The following is a 25,772-nucleotide window of genomic DNA, read 5'->3' as shown; positions in this document are numbered from 1 at the left end:
TTATGTGATCCGGTATGCAATGCTACCGGACGTGTGACGTCAGTGTTTCCCCCCCATATATAGTCCCCCGTTGTCGTGTATCAAGCCCCCAGTCTTAGTCTTGTGAACCGTCAATACAACTTACTGTTACAATATGCATTTTGGTAGGCTGACGCTCTCGAACAGAGCCAAGTTCCGAAATTGTTCAGACTCCGTCGCTCCAGGTTGCCATGACACTCTTCATTCCAGGCGAAACTGTCTTTAAGGTTCAATTTAAGGCATATCTTTTCAATCACGTCGGCTGTGGACATCTCCCCAATCCGGCTGAGATCGAACAGATGGGAGTAAACTCTTTCGGCAAACCTTTTGAACGCTCCGGCTTCACCTTTCAGCTCCAAACGGTCGAGAACCTGAAGATAGGCCGCTCTCATGACGTCGCGACGCCCATAAGTCTCTTTTAAACGCACCAACGCATGAATATAGGCCGTCTCACCACCGCCTAAACCATACACCACGTCAAGACACTCGTCTCTCAGATATCGTTTCAGGAGGGCCAATTTTTCCCCTGGCGATTTGGGAGTGTCGTGGACCAAGGCGCGAAAGAGGTCAATCCATTCGAACCACTCCAAAGATTTCCCTTGATAGGACGCGATTTCCGCCGAGACAGCAGAACGGGCAGAAAGTTTGTTGGAGACTGGTGGTAGGAGACCGGCGCTGTATTGATCGATCCAATCGTCAGGTGTTTCTTGTGTGTTGCTGTTGATGCGCCGTTGCCGTGCAATCCATTCGTCCACCAGGGGATTTGCGTTACCCACTTGCTGGCTGACAGAAGAAAACTGATCCAGATCTGCTGGTCGGCTGGTCAACTGCCTCAATGCCGCCTGTGCTGCATCGCATTCCTCCCGAACTTGGTTGGCGCGTTCTCGTGCTTCATCACATCTCTTTTGGGCAACCGCTAACTCTTCTCGATGGGCTTGTTCTCTACGTTGAATCTCGGGCGGTGAGACAGAAGGAGCTGCCGGAACATTTCCGCCGAAGTCAATCACAGACGCGGCTTCTCCTTCTCTGCTAGCTAAGTAGGCCTTGGCTGCTTTGGTGGTCTCCCCGACTCGAGTAACGTACGTGAGATGTAGGTTATCTTCACGTTCTGCCTCTTCGTCGTTCTCCAGGGCTGACAATTCCGTCTGTAGAAGGGACGCTCTTACCAGAAGCTCATCAAAGTGACGAAGAAGGCCCAGTATGGCTCCTCTTGAGCCTCTAGTATAAATCAGGGCCTCAATTCTTCTCCCCGTCGTAGTGATTTGTTGAAGGAGTGTCCTCCTCTTAAGCTTTGCTTCTTTCTCCCATGCTTCCGTCCTATTAGTGGTAGACGCAGCCTCCTCTTCTTCGAGCCCCATATCCTCCTCAAACGGTTGTTGAGCGACTTTATCTGTCATTATGGAAGCTCCCGGCTATCTGACGACGAGATGATGGCTTGTATGGTCGTAGAGGCCTTAAACGGCCTTGAAAGTATGGCCAATGAAGACTTGTTAGGCAAGAAGCTATTGGCCGCAGAGAACTGAGCGGCCATGAAGAAGACTCGGCCAACAAGGGTTGTTGGGCAGCTACTGCTCTCAGAGATCAGGAACGAGTGTGGCCAACAAAGGATTGTTGGGCAGGATCTGCTAGCCGTAGCGACTTGTACGACCGAAGTGTGGCTGGCCAACAAAGGGTCGTTGGCTCCGGTTCAAAGGACCAAATGTTACCTTTGAATGTGGAACCAGTAAAATGACTTGCTAGACAGCTCGCTCTCTCTCTCTTGCCATAGGGTTTATTTGAGACTGATAAATGATGAGTGATGAACGGTGGGAGTATATATACAGTATATGAAGATGTGCGTAAGACGTGTGCGGTACCTAATAAGTATCAGCATGGTTAGGAACGATAGGGGGGAGACAGTAAAGTATAAGGTTACCTGAGAAGCTAGGAAAGCCTATCGGGTGATTTGTTTAACACACACACATGCACAGGACATACAACACAGGTAGCTGAGAGCTGTTAGAGAGAGAGAGCGAGAGAATATAAACTATAATATAATATATAATATAAACTGAACACATACAAGAATAATTACCACGTGCACAGAGATATTCTCATCAAATGATCTGGAAAAGAGAGAGAACACAGATCGAAACCTGTCCAGACTATAGAGACAGATACAAAATTAGGTTTGGGATCATGCCATAATTGTACAAGGAACATACCTTCAAGAAAAGATGGAATACAGAATAAAAGTCGTACTCACGACAGTGAAATTCTCTAGAAAGAGCAGTACTACATAAATGGCAGCGAATAACTAACACTACGTGATCGGATAGCAGGCGACGTTAAATGAAGATGAAAGGAAGAGAAATAATGACAGGAGGGGTAGGTGCCTGATTGTGAAACCAATTATTGCGATTTCGCGGGAACAGTTACTGTCCTGTCAAAGGAAATCAGAGTGTCGGAAATATATTTCCCTCCCAAATTCATGTTGCAACGTTGCATTTCCCCCTCATTTTTGGCTACCCCTTCTCACCCCTTAATTCCTAGAACCCCCTGGCTTTGTTCTAGAAAGACCAGAACACGTTTTGCTCTCTCACCGACTGGTCGTTTGCTCTCACTCTCTTACGTCTAATCTCGCAATTTCTCCCCCAAGTTAATTTAAACTGTATTCTGTGTTTGTTCTTAATACAAAATAGAAACAGAGTCGTTATTTCTCGACATTTTGGTGCCGTAACCAGTTGTCCAACGTTACGATTTCGGCCATTAATTTTTTTTCTTCCTTTTCTCGTTGCTCGTTTTACGCAGCAGCTTCTCCCTTGTCTATCTTGTGGATTTGATTGGTTGGCTTTGATTCGATTTATCATTCTTCTGGTCGATGATCTATTCAGATTATTCGGTCGTTGAACTTCGTTAAATCTTTCGTCTTAGTCCCCCTTCCCTCTCTCCCGCCAAAAAACCACGTGGCTGCGCACGACACTCCTTTGTGCATACGGCACTTCCCTCGCGTTTCGAAAAATCGCAATTGCTTAAGGCAAACCACAACGTCGTCTTTCACACGTCGTCAACCCATTATCGCTGGCTCTTTTCGCATTTGTCTTTAGTAAAAAGCTTTCTTGGTCCTAGTCGTCTGGTCGTTGCTTTCACACAGTAATCGGTCGTCGATTCGTTGGTCCAGATTCCCTTTTATTTATTTCTCTGAACTCTTGAATTTGATGATACTCTTCCTTGCCACGAAGCCGAAATCGTCAAGTGAGCCGGCAGATACGAGCTGTGGCCTTTAAGAGAGAAAGATTAAAGAAGGGTGAAGCTACCAAATACAGAATACAAATCGCTGAACGAGCTAATCAACTTCCGGCTGACAGACGGGCAGCCTTAATTGAGACCGCCGAAAAACCCTAAAGGAATCTCAGGCCCGACGTCATCCTACACGTACTCCGCCTAGTTTACCGGCCGACAAAGCCACACTTATTCAAAGTGCTAGGGAAACGGCACGCGTGATTCTCACTAAACAAGGACGCCCTATTCCTCCTGATCTCGAAGAAGAAGAAGACGATACCGTTCAACTAATAATTGAAGAAGATCTACAACTCTAAACATTTGTGGTCCTTACTCTTAGTCGTAACATTCGTGTACTCGGTCAGAGCATTTTGGTCCCTATGCGAAAGTTGAATAAATCTATGTCTCTTTATTTTGGCTTCTCTCTTTCGTCTTAATTATCAGCCTGCAGTTCGTCAATTATTTATTTTATTATTCATCATGGCGGATCCTGCGCGTCTCACCGCATCACGTGGAGGCAATCAAGCTGCTGCTACTCGTCTAATTAACAAGATTACTGATATCATTGCAGATGCTACGCAAACCAGAGCTCAAAAGATACACGAACTTCAGAACAAGATTGCAAATCTCGAGGCCAAGATGGCAACAATAGAAGGAATCCACGCTGTCATTCAAGAAGAATTAGACCCTGAAGAAGTACAAGCTGAGATAGAGCAAGCCTATATAAATAATCAGTAGGGTGTACCAAAAAAAATGTTCATTTTTTTATTTCATCGGCATTTGGAATTTGGATTAAAAAAGGTAAGAGAAATCATTTCCCAAAGTCTTAGATTTTTAAAATAATATTATCTTCCCTCGCGCGCTATTTGAATTTTCTAATTTAAAAAAAATTTACTTTTTTAGTTTATATTTGGGTTCGAAACACAATTTAGAGTAAATAAATTCTAACGGCACTTTGCCAGTTAATACTTAAACATAAGACGCATATTTTTTCCAAATTTGAGCCCCTTGCGTTTTTTGTTTTGTTTACGCAAAATCAGTCTAAAGGAAAAATGACAAGTTTTTTGGAAAAGGACCGTTTGTATTTCTTTACAACCCATTACAACTTTTGCATGGCTTCTTTGGTCATATTAGAGATACTGAAACGAGAACGATGTTGTTCTACTAACTGAGCAAGGGACTCTCTTTCTTTTCTATCATAACAGCTGTCTCGATAGTCACCAATTAGCTTGATCCCCCTCTCTGCGCAATCGTAAACTGTTATAAGAGAGTCAACAAATTCTTTGGCCACTCGAAAGTCTTCAAAGAGGATCCTTAAATTACTCGGCACCAGCATCCACTCTTGGCGATTGTGCAGTTGTAACAAATGAAACATAAGCCATGACCTACCACAATGTAAATTTGATGTAAAAATCGAATCTTTCAAATTATCAATTAGTGTTGAATAGAAGGAGTCAAAACCTCTCTCCTAGAAGATCTGAAAGTATGGGTTGGTCATCTTGACGCCAGGTAATTGTTGGTGTCTTTGGCTTTCCTACTGCGAATTCAGATGGCCTAGGAATTGATATGAGAGTATGAGCCAATTTGTTTTTCTCTTCCTCTGCAAGTCTTGGATCAAACAGTGCAAAAGGCACAAGTTCTTGCGTCAAGTAATCTAAATGCAAGTTGATCGAGTGAATTGTTTCGTTTGCTAAAAGATAAAGAAAAATTTGTTGATTATAAAGTTTGGAATGAGCAGAAATTAAGAGGTACCAGCTTCTTTATCTACTAACGCATATTGGTGCATTGCGCAAAGGAATCGTAAGTCATTTACGGGCGCTGATGAGGTTAAGGAAGTCTCAAGAAAATATTTTCCGTAAAAAACCGCAATGTAGATTGCCATACGTTTTACTTCCTTGACTTCTTTGGGGCGAAGGTGAAACAAGTTTTGAAGTAGATATATTTTCAAGTAGTAAATTGCCTTGGACATGAAGCGAGCGTGATGATCGGCTCCACGCCAACGTATGATGAAATGATGTGATAGAGTAGCTCCAAGGAAGACGGCCATGAGCTCACACAACTCTCTATAGTCTTCTCTAGGAAACACATTCTTTTTCAAGCAGTTTTCAACCCACTCTTTAACTTCATTCGCTTGAGACGTCATGAATGGACCCAGTTCATCGTAGTCTAAAACCTCAAACTCTTCGGTAATAAGCTGTTGGAAACTATTATAGTCTTGTTTAAATCTTGAAAAAAGCTTGTACGTTGGTCCGGTTGTTGGGCCTCCAATTTTCTTCTGAGTTCGTTTTATGTGGCACTCTGCAATGTGCCTGCGACATGGGCAATTAAGAAGAGGACGTCCAAGTTCCTTTTCTAACAGTACAGTTGCACCATTATATACGCCTGAATTACTTGCAGTTGTATCGTAAACGGCAGCAATAACGTTGTCTTTAAGTTTCCATTCAGTCAAAGCTTGGATGCACGCATCCTTTTGTGCCACTCCAGTGGAAGCTGTTATACTGCATATAGACAAAATTTTTGGAGGTGGACTATAAACAATAACAACCCGATCCTCTTTTACTCCTCCTTTTATCGCAAAGATTTTGGAATCATAGTGAATAGTACCATATCAAGGAGGTTTATAATTTTCCCTCATAGCCTTTACAATTCTTTCGATTTCTCTCGATCTTTTGCGTTCCACACTTCCGACAGACAGCGTCACATTAGAAAGGGGTGTTTTGGTTTTTCCAGTTACTGTGTTCACGAAAGAAGCAAGCATGACCGTGTGTTGTCGAGTAGACAGGCCAATCCTGAGAGCAGTACTTGAAGTCGGAGTGATTAAATCCCTTGGTAACAAAACTTCACTCTCATTTTCAAAGGCAGTTTCATGTTCAAATGAAGAGTCTGCATCCTCTAGGTTGTCGCTTTGCTGTTCTTCAATTGACGAGTCCATTTCACTTTCAACTGCTTCTGTCTGAGCAATTCGATTTAGTTCTTTACTTTTCCTTTGTTCAATTAATTCTTCTCGTTCCTGTCTTTCTCTTTCTTTTCCAGCTAAAATTTTGTCAACTCCATCCATACAGCCTTCCTGTGGTACCTTGCGTTGCCCAAGTAGGAAATCCCAATCAACTCTCCACTCTGGGTTTCGAGTGACTGACCGGCTGTTACCAGATACTTCCAACAAACTGTAGGCATTAGAGTGAGAGATTTCAAAAGACATTTGAGTGTATCGACAAACTTTTGAATCTGCTGTTGGGATTTTAGAGAATTCAATCTATTATTTGGAATTTTCTTCAAATTCTCATATGTTTTAACGAGTTTTACCAACTGATCTAAGCAAGCCTTCTCAGGCTTAGTCGGAATGCGTGATCTTTCCCAAAAACGGGAGATAATTTCATCATAGATGATCTTAGCGAGGACTCGAATAGTAGAAGTAGCTGGACCACAACTATTGTCCCTTAGAAACAGATAACGTTTTAAAATGAGTTCATTAGTTGGTAGTTTAGAGCCGAGAATTTCACAAATTGTTGTTTCCAACAAGCCAATGATGACAATGAGAGCGAAGAACACGTTGCATTTTCACTAGCAATTTCTCCAAGAAACTAATATGAAAAACACAGACAGTTATTGCGTCTTGCGATCAAAGACATAAGTGACCTCTAGGTGTCTGACAACATTGCCACTAATTTCAATTAGACTGATTGTGCGTAAACAAAAAAAAATTGCAGGGGGCTCAAATTTGGAAAAAATATGCGTCTTATGTTTAAGTATTAACTGGCAAAGCGCCGTTAGAATTTATTTACTCTAAATCGTGTTTCGAACCCAAATATAAACTAAAAAGGTAAAATTTTTTAAAATAAGAAAATTCAAATAGCGCGTGCGGAAAGATAATATCATTTAAAAAATCTAAGACTTTGAGAAATGATTTCTCTTACCTTTTTTAATCCAAATTCCAAATGCCGATGAAATAAAAAAATGAATATTTTTTTTGGGTATACCCTAATTATCAGACTCTTCGTGACGCTAAAGACGGCTTCACATATCAACTGAAGACGCTCTAAGATGCCGAAGACGCAGCAAACGCAGCTCTTGCTTTAGCTACAGCTCCAATAGTTCCTGCCGCTACTGCAACACCTGGTCCTTCTGCCAGCGTGTTGCCGAAGCTTGATTTGCCCATCTTTAGAGGAGACATTTTTCACTGGTCCAGCTTTTGGGATGTTTTTGAATCTGAAGTAGATTCTAAGAGTTATGGTGGTGCTACGAAATTCAATTTTCTCATCTCAAAACTCGAAGGAGAAGCAAAGGCCGCTCTTCTTGGTCTGACCTCATCCAATGACAATTACATCAAGGCTAAAGACATCCTTCGCGAACGCTACAGCCAACCAAAGAAGGTGGTCACCGCTCACTACAAAGCACTAATCAACCTACCAGTCGCGAATGCCACTCATTCCAGTCTACGCGCGTTTGCCGATCAGCTCGAATCTCACATTCGGGGTCTCGAAGCCCTTGGCACAACTCCTGCCCAATACGGAGATATTTTAGTTTGTCTCCTCGTCGATAAACTCGCCATCGACGTACGTCGAAATCTTACACGCCATCAAAGCACCGCGGATTGGACTCTCGACGAGTTGCGGACGGCCATCAAGCGTGAGATCGAGATCATGGGAGATACTTATGAGCATCCACCTCCTCGTCCCGCATCAAAGCAAGTTCTCTTCACTTCATCGCACCCCTCCCAAATAGCAAGAAAGCGAACGTGTCCATTTTGTTCTGGAGATCATTCGCCGACGAAATGCTCCGAATTCAAGTCACCAGAAGAACGCGCAAAAATCGTAAAGGTGAAGAAACTATGTACCAACTGTCTTTATCCAGGACACACTAATTTGAAAGATTGTCCTAATCGTTTTCGGTGTCAACAATGTAATCAACAGTACCACACCAGCCTTCATTTTGAAAAAAGAGCTCCGGGTACTCCCCCAAAGCCTTCATCATCTCATACTGGATGTCTTCAAACCAAAGCAGTTTCAAAAATTGTGGCAACGATGATGACTGAATCATTACCCTTTGTTTTTCTTAAAACAGCAGTTGCCCCTGTTTATTCACATCTTACTTCTGCATTTGCTAATCTACTGATCGATGATGGATCACAAATCCCCTTTATCACAGCTAGACTAGTCAAATTACTCCGTCTTTATCCAATAAGACAAGTATCACTTCTCCTCTCAGGCTTCAAAGGTATCTCAGCATCCTCCACAGAACCAAACTACTACGACGTCATCCATTTCTGGCTCCAAGGATTAAACGGCGAACGTCTCCTTATTCAAGCTGTTGTTCTTGACACGATTGTTGAACCTCTGGAAGACCCTCATCGAGCAGTTCTCTCAACACTACTTTATCTACGAAATCTTCAGTTAGCTCACCCTACATCAACAGATAACCAATTCTCCGTCGATATTTTAATTGGAGCTGATTCCTATTGATCCATCGTTGGCGATGAAAACATTCATGGCAACGGTCCTACAGCTGTCAATAGTTTTATCGGATATCTCGTCTCTGGCCCACTTCAGGACTACCATGCATCATCTCAACGATCCAGTTTTCACATCTCCGCTGTTCAACTAGACGACATCACTCGTTTGTGGTCACTCGAAACTTAAGGAATTCTTCCTGACATCGAGAACGCAGATTCAGCGGCAGCCTATTCAAGCTGATTGCATTACTTATAAAGGTAACCAGTACACAGCGCGGTTACCATGGAAAGCTGAGCATCCAGAACTGCCATTTAATTATCTTATTTGTTAACGACGAACTCGCCACACGGTTAAGAGTCTCTTGAAAAAATCACAGCTCTTACAGCTGTACAGTAAAATTATTAGTGATCAATTTGCTGCCGGTTTCATCGGGCGGGTGCCTCGTACTCAACAGACACCACAAGGTTGTCACTACATTCCGCATTTTGCCGTTCAAAAGGATTCTGCTACAACCCCGATTCGTATCGTGTATGATTGCTCCTGCAGGACTAGAACTGGTGCAAGCCTCAACGACTGCCTCCTCATTGGCCCTCCTCTTCAAAACGATATGCTCGACATTCTTCTTCGATTTCGTGCACATCGCATTGGTTTTTCTTCCGACATTGAGAAAGCCTTTCATAAGGTGCAACTTCACGAAAAAGATCGCGACTTCATTCGTTTCCTTTGGCTCAGCGATGACAAAGATCCCGAATGAGACTTTGACATTTACTGTTTTAAAGTCGTCCCGTTCGGTGCAAATAGCAGTCCATTCATTTTGAATTCAGTGATCAAAAAGCATCTAAAGCGTAGTTCGACTCCCATCAGTGTTGATATCGAATCCAATATCTACGTTGATAATCTGATTTCGGGAAGTGAAACTCGAGAAGAAGCCTTGAAATACTACGCTGAATTCCTCTCCACTTTTCAAGCCGCATCGCTATCCTTACAATCATGGGCTTTCAGCGATCCATTTCTCAACGAACGTGCAATCTCAGAAGGTGTGGCGGATGTTTCAACTCTCACCAAAACTTTAGGTCTTTTGTGGAATCGCTCGACAGACACTCTACAGCTACCTCTCTTCTTCTTATCGCCGTTTTGTTCAACAGCACCTACCAAGCGTGATGTCCTTCGCGGACTTTCGTCCATCTACGACCCACTGGAATTTATTACACCTCTTTCTATTCCTGCCCGCATTCTCATACAAGAAATTTGGAAAGAACACTTAGAATGGGACGATCCTTTACCTCCTCCTTTCGCAGATCGATGGTTTGGTTTGTGCAGCTCTCTTTCTAACGCAAAGCCAAAAGTTCCCCGTTCCTATTTCGGTGATAAGTCTCGCGTGAAATCTCTTCATGTTTTTGTTGACGCTAGTCAGCAGGCATATGGTACTGTAGCCTACCTCCTTGATGGCCATAATTCTTCATTCGTCATGTCAAAGCCTCGAGTCGCCCCGTTGAAGGGCAACGGCCCTCAATTAACGCTTCCTCAGCTGGAACTAATGGCAGCCGATATTGGAACTCGTATCGCGGCCTCGGCATCTCTCTATCAGTCACTATGTGGTCTGATCGTCAAATTGTCTTATATTGGCTTTCAAAAAACGACCGACAGAAGAACCTTTTCGTCGCTAATCGTATCTCAACGATCATCGAATTCATCCGTCTTCATCAAGCCAGTTGGCATTACTGCCCCACTGCTTCAAATCCGGCAGATCTGGTAACAAGAGGACTAACGCCTCCAACAACTTCAAACGTCTCCGATTTGGACAAGTGGACCACCCTGGTTGTCTTCCGAAAAAGAATGGCCACAATGGAGCGTCTGTAGCCTCAGTCAAGTCAAAATTCTTCATCTTGCAGAAATTTCCACCATCGCAGCTCCAGATCGACTTCCCCTGCCAATGGATATTTCTACTGTTATCGACATCGCTCGCTTTAACTGGACTTCGCTGAAGAGAACAACTGCATATGTTTTTCGGCAATTAAGTAACTTTCGTCGACCAAAGATTGAATGGAATCAAGAATTTCTTTCCACAACGGAACTTCTCCAAGCAAAACTCAAATGGATCATTTCTTTTCAATTCCGCTTCTTAGCCAAAGAATACGAGTATCTACGCGGTGACAAAAAGGGACGTCGGCCAGCATTAGTATCTCAATTGGATCTTTATTTGGATACTGATTCTCTGATTCGTTGCCAAGGCCGTTTAAATAACGCCGATTTATCCAGTGAGGCTTGAAATCCTATCCTTCTACCGAAAAATACTGAGCTCACCCGCCTCATTATTCGTAATTTTCATGAGCGCACTCTTCATTCCGGTGTTTCTTATACTATTTCTAGCATCCGCCAGCGATATTGGATTCCATCCATCCGACAGCAAATCAAATCTGTCGTGCGTGTCTGCAGTCGATGCCGCCGGGTGAATGGGGCTCCTTACAGAGCCCCCAATCCAGCTAAGTTACCTAGTTTTCGCGTCCGGGGAGACAAGGCATTCACCATGACTGGCGTAGACTTTGCAGGCCCATTTCCCATCCGCGGTCTACCTGGCCAACCGGAATCAAAAGCCTACATTTGCCTCTTCACCTGTACCACTTCCCGTGCCATTCATCTCGAACTCGTAGAGGACCTCTCCACAGCTAATTTCATTTTAGGTTTCCGCAATTTCATCTCTCATCATTTTAAGCCCAAGATGGTGATTTCAGACAACGCCACTACCTTCGAGAGTGCCGCCCGCGTCCTCAAGAAGCTCTACGACAATCCAGAAGTAACAAGATATTTTTCTGATTGTCGAATTGAATGGCGTTTCATACCAAAGCGCGCACCGTGGTACGGTGGGTTTTGGGAACGTCTCGTTGGACTCACAAAAAACGCCCTCAACAAGATGCTAGGACGCACGAAGCTCAAGTTCAACGAATTCTGGACCCTAATTGCTGAAATTGAGACCATTTTAAACGACCGACCCTTAACGTACGTGTCATCGGATCTTAACGAGCCTCAAACGCTCACACCCTCTCATCTTCTCTATGGGGATCGTTTAACGTCCCTTCCGTACGATCCGTCTATGGAAGAAGAACTGCTGGATCTCACCTTTGGTGAGAAACCCTCTCACCTCCTGGATATCTTTTCCCGTCTTCAAAGGATCCTGAATTCATTTCGGAAACGCTGGCAAAAGGAATACTTGACTAGTCTTCGTGAAAGACACAATGTGTCTAACAAACGATTCGAGTCCACCGTCAAAGTTGGCGATGTAGTTCTCGTCCACAACGAGAGCCCAAGACTGGAATGGAAATTAGCCGTAATCGAAAAGCTAATCATCAGCCCAGATGGGGAAGTTAGAGCCGCCGAGATCCGCACAGCCAATTAACCACGAGATCAATTGATATTTACGTTTTTGATGGAACCAAAAAACGTTTGAGTATACTTGTCTAGCCTTCGGCCTCAACGCTTCTCCATGGGTCTTTACGAAACTCCTGAGAGTAGCAGTCACCTTCCTCCGCCGGTCCGGCATTAGACTAGTGATTTACCTTGACGATTTACTGATCGTATGGTCATCTACCGAGGAATGTTGAACTTCAGTAGCTCTAGTCATAAAAATCCTCCAGTCTTTCAGTTTTCTAATTAATTTTCCAAAATCTGAGACGACTCCAGTACAAGCCAGAGAATATATTGGCCTAATCACCAACTCAGTTTTGATGTCCTTCCATCTCACGAAGAAGAAAGTTGACGACATCAAACGGCTGAGTCGGGAGACTCTTAAGAAGAAGAAATGCTCCCTTCGAGAATTGGCTAAAATCATTGGCAACGTCAATTGGGCCACCTACGCAGTGAAATTCGCTCAATCCCACTTTAGAGCACTCCAGGCTGTGTACAATTCTGTACCTAAAAACAATTAAGATCGTGTCATCACTATCAACCGCGAGGCTCGAGAAGATATGCTATGGTGGCTATCCGAAGCAGATTTTTCTTCTGGTAAACCTATTCTCACCCGCCGCTATGATCTACATTTGGCCTCGGATGCTTCACGGACAGGCTGGGGCGCAGTCTGCCTAGATGTTTGAACCGGTGGCCCACGGACTAAGAAGGAACTACTCCTTCACATAAACGGACTAGAATTACTAGCAGCACTTAAATCTCTTGAATGTTTCACAGCCTCCGCCAGAGATTGCTCTGTCAAGATACAGATTGATGACATGACGGCTGTTAGTTACATCAACAAACTAGGAGGTTGTTAATCTAAAATTTTTTGTAACATCGTCCTACAGATCGCAAGCTGGTGTGAAAAGAAAAATATTTATCTAAATGCTATTTTTGTTCCTGGCAAACTTGATACGTTGGCCGACAAAGAATCCAGACGTCCCCTATCTACAGGAGACTGAAAACTTTCCCCACGGATTTTCAAGATAATTTTCTCAATCTAGAAGATCCACAAAGATCTATTCGCCAGCGGTTGGAACAAACAACTACCTCAGTTTGTTAGCTGGTTTCCCCAACCCGGCGCTTGGAAAGTGGACGCATTCAACCTCAACTGGAAAGGGCTCGACGGATACTGTTTCCCGCCGTTCAACCTCATCCCGGTTTGCCTGTTAAAACTGTTGGTGGAAGAAGCAGAGATGGCCCTCATCACTCCATACTGGCCCAGCCAGCCCTGGTTCCCAACGGCGATGGATCTCACCATCGACATCCCCCGCCAACTTCACCCAGAGCCGGATCTTTTAACCTCACCACAGGGAGAGAGCCATCCACTGGTCCAGAGCGATTCGATGAGATTAATCACGTGGAGACTATCAGGTGGAACCTCAAAACGCAATGCCTTTCAGAGGACGCCATCAACCTCGTCATATCAGCAACTCGTGAAAATACACGAGCTGCCATCCAGTCGGCATGGAACGCGTGGCGAGACTGGTGTACTTCAAGGCACAAGGATCCCCTGTCTGCTGGCGCTTCCGACGTGCTGAACTTTCTCGCAGATGTACACAAGAAAGGGAAAGTTAAAGGACCATCAATGTGGCCCGTTCTATGCTTTCCTCTAATCTAAATTTTAAAACCAGGTAGCCTTATCAGTATTGGTAGATACCCCCGAGTCATTAGTTTATTGAAAGGTGTTTACAATAAATGCCCCCGGCTCCCAAATATGTTAACACTTGGGACCCAGATATTGTTCTGGCTCACCTGGAAGCACAAGCAAACAAAAACCTTTTCCTCCTTGAACTATCCCGCAAAACGGTCACACTTTTAGCCCTCTGTTCCCTTTTAAGAACATCTGAGATTGCCATTATCCAATTTGATTCCATTTGCATCTGCGATACAAACATTTCCTTTGTCCTGGGCAAGCCAAGAAAAGCGCACCATGCAGGCCCACTACAAAAACAAATTATTGACTGCTGGCCACAGAATTCCTCCATTTGCCCCGTTGCATGCACGGAACTGTATCTTGAACAGACTACGTCTTTACGCGAGGCGTCTAATTCTGTGTCCTTATTCCTCAGCTCTAACAAGCCACACAAGGCATGTTCAGTCGCTACAATTGGTCGGTGGATCAAGGAACAACTAAAGGAAGCGGGTATTGACACGTCAACCTTTACAGCTCATTCCACAAGGAGCGCAGCAGCATCAAAAGCGGCCGAAGCATGAATACCAATTCAATCGATTCTAAATCAAGAACATTGGTCCAAAGAATCGATTTTCGCTCGCTTTACCACCAGGAGACGATCAGTGGACCGTCCAACCCAGTCGGTAACTCAATCCTACGTTTGCCGTCTCCTTCGAACCTGTAGTAACGCTCCCATGGGAAGCCGGTTTCTACGCGGTATCGTAATACCTAATTGTATAAGCTTTTAATCCACAGTTAGTGATGAACGAATTTTACAAACAATTATGAAATTGTTCAAGCGAGCGGAGCTCGTGAAGAACAATTCAGATTGTCATAGGCCTCATAGGCGTAGAGTACGGGGGGGCTCAAGGGTTCGGGCCTCCCCCGGAACAATGACGGAGGCAGAGCTCCAACCCCCCCGGAATCGGAAGCAATTTAATTTTTTAAGCCTTTTTTTGCAAAAAAATTAATATAAAATTACACGTGAAGTTTCATGTTCGTCACGTGACAAGACAAGTGTTAGGCAAGTAATTAGCCGCTGACCCGCTGTTGGCGCTAGTAATTCGTTACATGTTAGTTCAGCTCAGCTAATTGGTCCGGCCTTTCAACTTGAACGTTCAAGTTCAGTCTCGGTCTTCAGTTACTACGTTAAATTGTTCTGATGAATCTGATCAGTGATCTCCCGAAATACTAGTTAGTTTTAGTTTAGTGGCAGTGACCGTGAATTCATTTAATGATTGAAGTTTTCACCGGGTGTTATCTTTGTGCTACTACAAAAATGAGTAAGAGGAAAATCCAAGATTTTCTCAAGCCAATTTTGGTGTTATCGGCAATTTCATAGAAGAATAGTGGCTCAACGAACACGATGGTTACCAGTCCAATATCCTTAATTATAGAAATCAATCGTCCTTGTGTAGGTTTCAATGTTGGAAAATCATTCCTTGAGTGTATTCAGTTCAGTCTCGTATTGAATCGTCAACGGGCATACTACGCAGAAAAAACATGGTCTCGTCAGCTCCCAGAAGTTAAGCTGTGTCGGGTCCCGTTAGTACCTAGAAGAGTGACCGCTTGGGAATACGGGATACTGTTGGCATCAAACATTTTATAGCCAGCAAGGGTTTCGAAAATGAATCAAAGTTTTAGTTAAAACCATCTCGTTGTTAATTTTGATACTTTATTAAACGCCATCTAGTGGTGAATTTTGATATTTCATCTCGAACACACTGATAGCTATTTTTTAAACACCAACAAGGGAAGTGTTCAGATTCGAGTTCAAAGGAAGCTCCCAACAAGTTAAGTTACGAAAAATCTAGTGAACCTGTTTTGACTCAGCATAATCATCATTATGCGACATGGTGCGAGGGTATTATAAATGAAGTTTGTGATTCCCGTGAAAATGATATTTGTGAAAAAGAAGACGGACAAGCACCAGCAACTGTTGCTCAGAATCTTCCGAACTCGCAGGATCAAACATCATTTGAATTGATAAAGCCGGCTGATACCGATTTACATACAGATGCGTCTACTGGAAAAGGTATGAAACCATACGGTCGGCAATATCAAAATAAGTGGGTTCAAACATTAACTTGGTTATCGTTCGACTCACAAAAAAATTGTGTATACTGTGCTGAGTGTAAAAGGGCAGTGCAAATGGCCATGCCTCTACCAGCGTCATCCCGAGAAAAAGATTCTTGATTAACTTTTGTCGTGAATGGCTTTTCTAACTGGAAAAAAGCACTGGACCGATTCAAATCACACGAAAATTCAAATTTTCACAGGGCTGCTGTATCGATGATTCGATCTGTGACGGGGACTGTATCAGTGACCAATCAGATGGATAAAATTAAGAAAAAAGATGCTACTGACTCTCGCCATACCCTCAAGATTATTTTTACTACGCTTCAGTATCTGGCTACCCAAGGAATTCCAATTCGAGGAAAAAAAGAAGAAGATTTAAATTTCCGCCGCTTAATCAAATTAAGGGCAACTGACAGTTCAACATTAAACAAATAATTCGCCTAGAAAAGTATAAGTGGCTTTCACCCGAAAATTGAAACGAAATTTTTGAACTTATGGCTCACTCAACTTTAAGAAAATTTGTCAGTGAATTAAAATCTTCCCATCATTTTGGCATGATGCTGGACGAAACAGCCGACATTTCATGCTCAGAACAAATATCGGTTTGTTTCCGGAAAGTAACTGAAAAATTCGAAGTAGAGGAACTGTTTTTTGCGTTCTACAAAACCGAGAGCACGACAAGTTCAGCGCTTTATTCCTGTATTACTGATTGCCTCCGCCGTTTAAATTTAAAAAATCAAGGATTGCCGTGGTCAGTGTTATGACGGCGCTGCAAAAATGTCCGGTCATGTAGGTGGTCTTCAAACTCTAGTTAAAGCCGATGAACCCAGAAGCCTTTTTGTTCATTGTCGGGCTCATAACTTAAATTTGGCTGCTCAAGATTCAATCAACAGCCAAGTTGAGTTTAAAAATGTAATGAACCTAGTTCAGTCCTTTGTGGCTTTTGCCCGTGGATCGCTGAAAACACTTGCTTGTTTAAAAGTTTCACAACACCCGATGGAGTATCTCTGCGTACCTTCTGCCCAACTAGATGGATTCTAAGAAAACCAAGCATAACTTCAATTACAAGCAACTACTCTGCGATCATCAAGTGGTTAGAAGATTTCGACACCCATCCGGAAAACAAAAAACAACGTGCTGTAGCGGCTGGTTACCTGGAAACATTTTACAAGTTCGACACCTTTTGGAAGCTTGAGTTTCTTGCGTATCATTTTTACAGTGGTCGAAGATTCCAACACTGCCCTACAAGGAGTTCAGCTAAATTTTCGAAAGGCCGAAAATATTATCAACACTTTGAAAGAAATTATCAGTCGATATTGCTGTTCAGAGAGATTTGATTTGTTATGGAACTCATTAGTCTTTGCTGGAAAAGCTGTCAAAATCGATGAACCAACGTTGCCTAGAAAAAGAAAAACACCGGCTCGACTGAATGGAACCGGAGATCATCATTTTTCAGAGACTCCAAAGGATCACTATCGCAAAATGTTCCATGAGATAGTTAATGCGGTCCTTGTCGGTCTCAATTCTCGATTCGAAGAAACGGAGACATCAAAACGTCTCATCAAAGTAGAAGATTTCATAATCGAGAACAGCGACGTATCTCACGTGAAAGAATTCTTCCGTGATTACTTTGAAGACTACGGCAGACTAACGCTTCATCGAGACATCTTCTTAGATCTAGCCAAAGCAAAAAATGTTACTCTTGTTGAGTTCAATCGGCCTTGGATTTTTTGAAAAGTGTTAATGAAGATATTTCTCAGTCTCTAACAAGCATTATACCAGAGTTTGTCAAGGTAATGAAAATTGTCTTAACTATGCCTGTTTCAACATGTACGGCTAAAAGAAGCTTCTCCTGTCTTCGTAGATTAAAAACTTACTTGCGCTGTACGATGACTCAAGAAAGACTAAATCTAGCAGTCTTGTGTTGTCATTCTGATTTACTAAAAAAGTATCGATCTTGATGTCTTGCTTGACGAATGTATTTCAAAAAATGCTATTCGTATGAATACTTTTACTCTTAGTCACTAAATTGTATCTCACCTCAGTAAATTTAAAGCTCACTGATGCTCACAACAAAGAAATATCAATACAACCAAGATATATGAAAAAGTCTTGGTAATCAATTAATTTTTTGGCTTGGGCCCCCCCGGAGCGAAGACAACTCTACGTCTATGAATGATCTAGTCATCATATAGTAGTTCTAAATCTAGTCTTCTTAATCATTTAGTGGGTACTGTATGGTGCAAAGGATGATGCAATTTTTAATGGGAAAAAATATAAACATTTTTGTGTTATTAATGAGTTGGCCTCTGGTGTTATTCAAAATATTTTAGAGGGACTAATTCCTCTCATTCTTTTAAAATTATTTATACATTGAATTTCAAAAATATCACGTTGAACGTATTGCAAAATTGAAATATGTTTCAAGAAAAATAGTAAATAATCCTTGTCCTATTTCCATGACTTCTCTTTATTCTGGTAAAATTAATCGGTCGGCCTCGCAGTTATGGTTACTAGATATCAACTTTCTGCTGATTCTGATTCTCCTTGTTCACATTCGCGAGTACACTCCGCACTCTTTTCTAATACTTGTTGAAATCTACATATTAGTTTTCCTTGATTTTATTTCATTATACTAATAATATGAGGATGCTTCTAAAGCAGCTGATTGGATTGTGCAACACGTTCTAAAGAATACTAAACGTTGTATTAATTCCTCTCCGAAAAAGAAGTATAATGGACAGTCTGTTTTTACAACTAGCTCCCAGCCTTCATATCTTAACTCAACCCCTTTACGTACACAACCACTTGCGGTAAGTGGACAAAGTGTAAAAATCCCAAGCATGTACAATAAGCAAAGTAATAACGGAACAACTCCAAAGTACTCAGTTACCAGTTTAGCTCCTAAAATGAATCCCTTAGTAACGTATCCATCAAAAGTAAACAGTATAGGTAACACAAACAATTTCATTTCTAACGCCATCGATAAAAATAGAAAGTTCAACAAAGCCAAGCAATGACGATATTTAGTAATGTCGAGATTTACGTAGACCATGATCGCTCCGGTCGGTTTGATGACTGGCTTGCACATCTAGAATAAGTACTGGTTTTAGACGACTTTGAGGAGTCACGAAAAATTATCTTACTACGCTCTAAATTGTATGGTGAAGCAGCTGATGATTTTGATAACTTCAAACTTGAAAACCCAATTAGCGCGCAAATTTACGTCAGAGTAAAGGAGCGTTTAATTAAACTTTTCCACTCTACAGAGACTAGGTCTAAACCAAGTTTTGAATTTCATAATATGCAACTGGAACACGAAGAGAGTATGAGACGTTATGCGAACCGTATACGCTAGGCTTAACTTATCCTATAAAATCAACGATAGATAAAGCAACAGCTTTTTCCAGAGAACCAATCATGATGGACAGGTTTCTGGAAGAGCTGTCCTTAGACGTCCAAACCAGACTAAAGTATTAAGAATTCGAAACTTTTGAAAAACTGATAGAAAAAGCTGAAATGACGGCCATGGCAGTAGAACAAGCCAATGTTAGGTCCAGACTAAATGCTTTTCAGGCCAAATACGTCGAACCTAATAGAGAATTTAATAAAGTAAAGGAGGCTTTAGACCACCTTAGTACACAGGTGGAATCAAACACTCACCGAAAACATATAGAAGATCACATGGAGAAAATACAAAGGCAATTATCCACCAGAAGAAACATGAGTTTTTCACAGTGCACACCACAGTCAAACCCTCCAATCAATAAAACAGGGGATTTATATTTTTGTGATTTTCACAAAGATTGGGGCTATTACTCAATAAGCAATTGTAAAGCAAGGAAGAGAAAATGATAAATGTTTTTGTTGTAAAGAAATTGAACACCGAGAAAATTTTTGCCCCCAGATAAAACATTTGAAACCCAGTTCTCCAGAGGGTTATGACGGAAATGGAAAAAAACTCACTTCGTTTGAAGAAAGAGGAAACTAAAAACTATCGATGTAAGCCCCTCGGTGGAACTAAGAAAAAGCCCCGACATCATTTCAATAGTTTAGCAGTAAAATCTACAGCTGCTAGGATAAGAAAAAAAATATGAAATTCTGTTTGTAAATACGCTGTTTGACACTGGAGCCGAGAAAAGCGTTATTAGCAGCACATTTTTTTCATAAGCTTAGAGAAGGAAAGGAATTAATTAATTTCACTAAAGAGGTAGATGTGGATCTTTTCAGCATAAATGACAGGCGCCTCGTCACGGAAGGCACAATCACCGTAAACTTTTTTGTGGCAGAAGAAACGCCACGCCAAGCACTTAGACAGAAATTCATAGTCGTAAATGGAATTGTTGAAGATTGCGTTCTAGGGCGCGATGCACTTTGGAAACATCAGTTTATCTATAACGGAAAACAACAGTCCATCTAACGAGTCCCGGAAATTGATCACTTCCAGGAAACAGAAAATCCCTTTGTGATTAGCAAATCTTTGAGAATTCCTCCAAATTCCACTAATTTCTTAGAGACTAGAGAAGAGGAAACTCACCCTTTCAACCCTCTCAATACTTGTCATTTTGTTAGAAGCTGTAATATTCTCTCCGGGCTTAGCTTGGAACCCTACATCTCTACGACACCAAATCGTTCGCTCCGTGTGGTGGCTGTTAATGGAACAGATAAAACTATATTTCTACCTCGCCTTACAGTGTTAGGAACCCTTCGTATTTCCAAACCTTCAAGAAAGCCTGTTGAAACAATGGCTTCAATTAGCGTAGCTTCAACTCCAATCAACACAGCAGTCGTTGAGTCGGCTCTTCCAGACATAGATGAGAAAAACCAAGAGAATTTGCGTAGATTAATAATAAATAATTATAACAGTTTTGCTGTTAAAACAAGTGAGTTAGGCCATACTACTTTAGTAAAACATGTCATTGACACACAAGGACAAGGTCCTATTCGTGAAAGGGCATATCGCACGTCTGCAAAGCAAAAAGAGATAGCTAAAAATATAATCGAGGAACTGATGCAAAATAAAATAATTCGTTATTCAATGTCCCCGTGGGCAGCCCCGATAGTATTAGTAAGTAAGAAAACAGGTGATGTCCGTTTGTGTGTAGATTTTAGAAAATTAAATGCAATTACAAAAATAGATTCTTTCCCTTTACCTCGTATTGACGACGTTTTAGATTTACTGGTAAACAGAGGTATTTTTCCACATTAAATCTTGCCTCCTGGATATTGGCAAATTGAGCTCGATGAGGAATCCAAAGAAAAAACAGCCTTCATAGTCGATGACAATTTATACGAATGGAATCGTTTGGCGTTTGGTTTAACCAACGCCCCGGGAACGTTTCAAAGACTGATGAATTCAGTTTTACGAAGAGTTATTGGAAAAATTTGTCTCGTTTATCTTGACGACATAATAATTTTTTCAAGAACAATTGAAGAGCATTTTAGCAATTTGAAGACTGTTTTTTCCCTCTTAGAAAACGCGCACCTAAAAATGAAATTGTCAAAATGTGAATTTTTAGCGCAATCCGTTTCCTTGTGAATTACAAAAGACCTTGTACAGTAAAAGAATTACAATCTTTTTTGGGACTAGCCAGTTACTACAGACGGTTTGTAAAAAATTTCTCTACCATCGCCCACCCCTTGTTATCACAGACTAAAGGAAAACCTACTGATAGTGTAACTTGGAAAACAGATGAAATTGCAGCTTTTGAGTACTTGCGACAATGTTTAATATCAGAACCTATCTTGATGTATCCGGATTTTTCAAAGGAATTTCTGATTTACACGGACGCAAGTAACTATGGCTTAGGAGCCGTCCTTTCTCAGATGAAAGACGGAAAGGACCAACCTATAGCCTATGCAAGCAGACATCTTAATAAAGGGGAAATCAAGTATTCGACAATAGAAAAAGAGGCCGCAGCAGTAGTGTTTGGGATAAAACGTTTCCGGCGTTACTTACAAGATCAACCTTTTGTTATTGTAAGCGATCACAGGCCTCTTCAGTGGTTGCAGACTTTTAAAGACGAAACAGGGCGACTAGGTAGATGGGTGATCTCGTTATCTAATATGAAGTTCAGTGTTCAGTACCGACCAGGTAGAGTACACGAAAATGCTGATTTTCTTTCAAGAATACTGATGAATCTAATATCTGCCATTCCTGCAGACAATAACGTAATGTGTCAAGAACAGCAGAAAGACTCTCTGTGCAAAGCAATCGTTACGTTTTTGGAACAAAATGAACCTTGCAAAAATGAAGATGGCCCGATGCCTTCTTGGGTCAGTGAAAAAGATTATTTCTTTGTTGAAAATGGTCTTTTATGTAAACACTACGAACCTACGTCAGTGAAAAGAAGAAACTTTGAACAGTGTCAAATTGTTGTTCCACTATCTCTAAGAAAGCCACTTTTACAAGAATACCATGATTCCCCATTGTCAGGACATATGGCAACTAGGCGAACATTCTTTCGTCTAAGGGATAAATACTATTGGCCTACCATGTTACGGGATGTTAAGGAATATTGCACTTCTTGTGAACCTTGTGCGCTGGGACGTCGAGTGCACAGTACGAAAGACTATCTCAACCCGTTAGACCTCGCTACAAGACCTTTTGAAGTATTGGGAGCTTGGGTTTTTGACTTTGGGGTACTATTGGCATTTCGATATCGAACAGCATCAAAAATTCGAAATTGTATTGACATTGGATAAATATTGGGATAAATAAATTGTTGAAATTTGGGTTTTGGACATTGGATTATTATTGGCTAGTCGATATCGAACAACAGCAAAGGTTCGAAATTGTATCGACATTGGTTTAGTAGCGGGATACATGCATCGTTAAAACTCAACTTTCTAAGAATGGCCCAGGATGGAATTGATTTGGTTTTTGGAAAACCACATTCCAATATTTTTCCAACCATGGACCAATCTCATGTAACTGATAACGCATTTACGATGTAAACCGACCTAAAATCAACATCGGATGAAGAAAACAGAATGGTCAGTATTGTTTCCTACCCGGGTGTGCTTTTTAAATTTGTTATTTTTAATTACATTTTTTGTTGTATTTTTGAAATGTTTGGTCTAAATTAACGATTAAACATGAAAATGAAATGATTGTTGTGTAAATTAGTATCTATAATCAGTAAAAATCATAGAACTGTAACCACGTACTAAATTTAAACAAACTTTGGTTTTCACTGGGAAATTTTTTCTAAGTTTTTAACCAAATTCCGGAATTACTCCGGAATAGAATATAGCTATATATATATAGAAATAGCTAAGTGGATAAAGCGTCTGAAAGATGAAGTTGTTGTACAGTGGTCAAATCCGTGTCAAATCCGGCAAATCTGGCTAGGTTTGTCTTTACTTTATATTACGATGAATAAAGCTATTGTTTTGTTTTAGGCTGCTATTTAATTTTTGATGTTGGAATGTTGAATGTCGGTCCAATGTTGTTTTGCGCCATTATTGGCTGCATATTGAAATCGCACATCGGCCCGGGTCATTTCCAACTTGAGTCGCCAAACCTTGTCCATTTCTGTTATGCCACTACTGATAAAATTATCCCGGATAAACACTGCTCGCCAATGTTCTACCAAAATACATTTATAACATTGGTTAGGTGTTCAATTTTTAACATTGATACAATGTTGTTTTTCGCTGTTATTGGCTGAAGATCAGAATCGCACATCGGCCCGGGTAATTTCCAACTTGAATCGCCAAACCTTGTCCATTTCTGTTATGCCAATATTGATAAATTAATCCCCGATCAACGCTGCTTGCCGGTGTTCTACCAAAATACATGTGTAATATTGGCATAGCAGAAATGGACAAGGTTTGGCGACTCAAGTTGGAAATTACCCGGGCTGATGTGCGATTCTGATTCTGAACCAATGGCCGATTCTGTATCGGCAACAACATTGGACCTAGATAAAATTCCTACCCGGGTTGAGGACTGGGAAGTAATGGATACTGTCGTTGCTATGTGTTTTGATACAATTTCCAGCAACACTGGAAAGTGGAAAGGAAGTGTTTCTCTCATCGAACGCAGACTAGATCGCTCCGTGATGTGGCTTGCGTGCCGGCATCATGTGTATGAGCTCCACATTAAACATGTTGCTGAAACGGTGTTGGGCAAACGGAATAGTCCGTCTGAAGGGTTGTTTCGTCGCTTTAAAAAAGAATGGGACCAACTAGATCAAGATGTTAATGGCCTTACGTTGTTTGATTACACTGGAATAAGCAGTGACTGCCGAAAACAAGCAGAACATGTCCTGTCGTGGGGAGAAAAGTGTCTAAAAGAAATACTTTCCCTAGAGAAGAGTATCGAGAACTTCTGGAACTGACTGTTATTTTTTTAGGTGGAATCATCTCACGAAAATTTAAGCTGCGAAAACCAGGAGCTCATCACCATGCACGCTTTATGGCGTATGCCATATATTTCTTGAAGATAGAACTGATGTCTGTCCGTTTTCAACTTGACCAGACGGAGCGAAAACAATAAAAAAGAATGGCTCATTTTATTTCTCTCTTTCACTCCGAGGCCTTTCTACGATGCCGACTCAGTTCTATTTCACCAGCTCAAGATCTACGATATTTACGGTTGATGCAGTATAACAGAGAAGAAGACCGTGATGTTGCTGATGCAGCAATTAAATCCATTTTAAACCACCTATGGTACGTCACTCAAGAGGTGGTAGTCTTTTTTCTCTTCGACTCCGAACTGCCTGCTGATTTACGAAGGGACATAGCTCAGAAATTGATGTCTTTTCCTCGTCTAAAGAACTTAGATTCCGGTAAACCAAAATTTCCTGTCGATCAACTAAAAAAGGAAGAACCTATCGACATATCAACTGCTCTACTCTCCTGTGTTGGTGAACGTTCATGGCTTTTGTTTAATCTTCTTCAGTCATTCGATGAATCAGTTGATTGGATGTTTGCCCCCGTTGAGTGCTGGGATAAAATGATAGGTTACCAGAAGCTAAAACGATTTGTCAGCACGGTAGAAGTGGTAAACGATTGCGCTGAACGCGGCATTAAATTAATTTCTGATTTTAAGGACGTTACGAAGAGTCAAGAACACCAGCAATATGTTTTTCAAGTGGTTGAGGCACATCGTCAAAATTTTTCATCTTTCACCAAAGAAAATCTAAATAAAATTTAAATATCCAATCTGATTCCCGCTGATTTTGTTATTATTTTACTTTATTTTGAAGGGGGGGGGGATTCATTATTGGTTTAGAGCGTTGAAATTTAGTGTGTGTGTTCCTTTAATATACATCTCAAACATATCCCAAGTTCCCTTCAATCAAACGAGCGGTTCGTGAAAAAAAAATTAAATATCACGTTTTTTCACGCGTTTTTCATGTTTTTTCGTTGGGGGGTGGCTAAAATTTTTTTTTGAACGTTCAAACTTGGTGAGATTTTTTTTTGTATTATTATACACCCCAAAACCAAAGTTCGTTCAAATCAAAAAATAAAAGTCAAAAATGAAACACCCTAAGTGGGCTATGACCAGAAATACCAGGGTTGACTCAATAGAGATCACGCATCAATTAACACACTCTAAACACAAATACACAATACATTAATTTACGTCATAAAATAGCATTTCAATCAAGTACCTGAATGCAGAGCAGAATCAAGTGGACACACACAATAAACGACACAAATAGCGTACCAGATTAAGAGCTGTCAGAATCAGAAACTTTACTAGGCAAAATGGCCTCTTACGACTCGAAAACAAATCAGACAGAAGCAAACAACTGATCAGCTGATAACTACGCCCTCTGATTATTCGACGTGACATCTACAAAAAAAATTACAAACATAAATAAGATAAACAG

The 25,772-nt window shown here is 41.4% G+C and overlaps 3 protein-coding genes and 2 pseudogenes across 3 annotated transcripts; 3 read left to right on the top strand and 2 right to left on the bottom strand.

Annotated features, from left to right (window-relative positions):
• Positions 1–110: 110 nt before the first annotated feature.
• LOC123475693 lies at positions 111–1,415 on the bottom strand. Its single transcript, XM_045178693.1, has one exon. The coding sequence runs from the start codon at positions 1,413–1,415 to the stop codon at positions 111–113; it is 1,305 nt and encodes a 434-aa protein (XP_045034628.1).
• Positions 1,416–4,378: 2,963 nt separating this feature from the next.
• LOC116930575 lies at positions 4,379–6,835 on the bottom strand (annotated as a pseudogene).
• A 2,501-nt stretch (positions 6,836–9,336) lies between these two features.
• Positions 9,337–10,998, top strand: LOC123475692. Its single transcript, XM_045178692.1, has 3 exons — positions 9,337–9,445; positions 9,509–10,481; positions 10,536–10,998. Exons 1-3 carry the CDS (start codon positions 9,337–9,339, stop codon positions 10,996–10,998), a joined length of 1,545 nt encoding a protein of 514 aa, XP_045034627.1.
• Positions 10,999–11,256: 258 nt separating this feature from the next.
• LOC116930574 lies at positions 11,257–12,123 on the top strand. The gene has a single exon (XM_032937943.2). The coding sequence runs from the start codon at positions 11,257–11,259 to the stop codon at positions 12,121–12,123; it is 867 nt and encodes a 288-aa protein (XP_032793834.1).
• Positions 12,124–15,323: 3,200 nt separating this feature from the next.
• On the top strand, positions 15,324–15,442 carry LOC116931464 (annotated as a pseudogene).
• Positions 15,443–25,772: the final 10,330 nt, after the last annotated feature.

This window comes from Daphnia magna, linkage group LG9, assembly GCF_020631705.1.
Source record: "Daphnia magna isolate NIES linkage group LG9, ASM2063170v1.1, whole genome shotgun sequence".
In the NCBI taxonomy this organism is placed as follows: Eukaryota; Metazoa; Arthropoda; class Branchiopoda; order Diplostraca; family Daphniidae; genus Daphnia; species Daphnia magna.
Note: the sequence above shows the minus strand (reverse complement) of the source record. Positions and strands in the feature narration are given on the sequence as shown.

Bases quoted from the DNA above. Each gene is read 5' to 3' on its own strand.
- LOC116930574 (XM_032937943.2), top strand. From the start codon at position 11,257: ATGACTGGCGTAGACTTTGCAGGCCCATTTCCCATCCGCGGTCTACCT.
- LOC123475693 (XM_045178693.1), bottom strand. From the start codon at position 1,415: ATGACAGATAAAGTCGCTCAACAACCGTTTGAGGAGGATATGGGGCTC.
- LOC123475692 (XM_045178692.1), top strand. From the start codon at position 9,337: ATGCTCGACATTCTTCTTCGATTTCGTGCACATCGCATTGGTTTTTCT. The intron at 9,446-9,508 runs GTTTCCTTTGGC...ACTGTTTTAAAG, and splicing joins AAAAGATCGCGACTTCATTC to TCGTCCCGTTCGGTGCAAAT. The intron at 10,482-10,535 runs GTAACAAGAGGA...GATTTGGACAAG, and splicing joins CTTCAAATCCGGCAGATCTG to TGGACCACCCTGGTTGTCTT.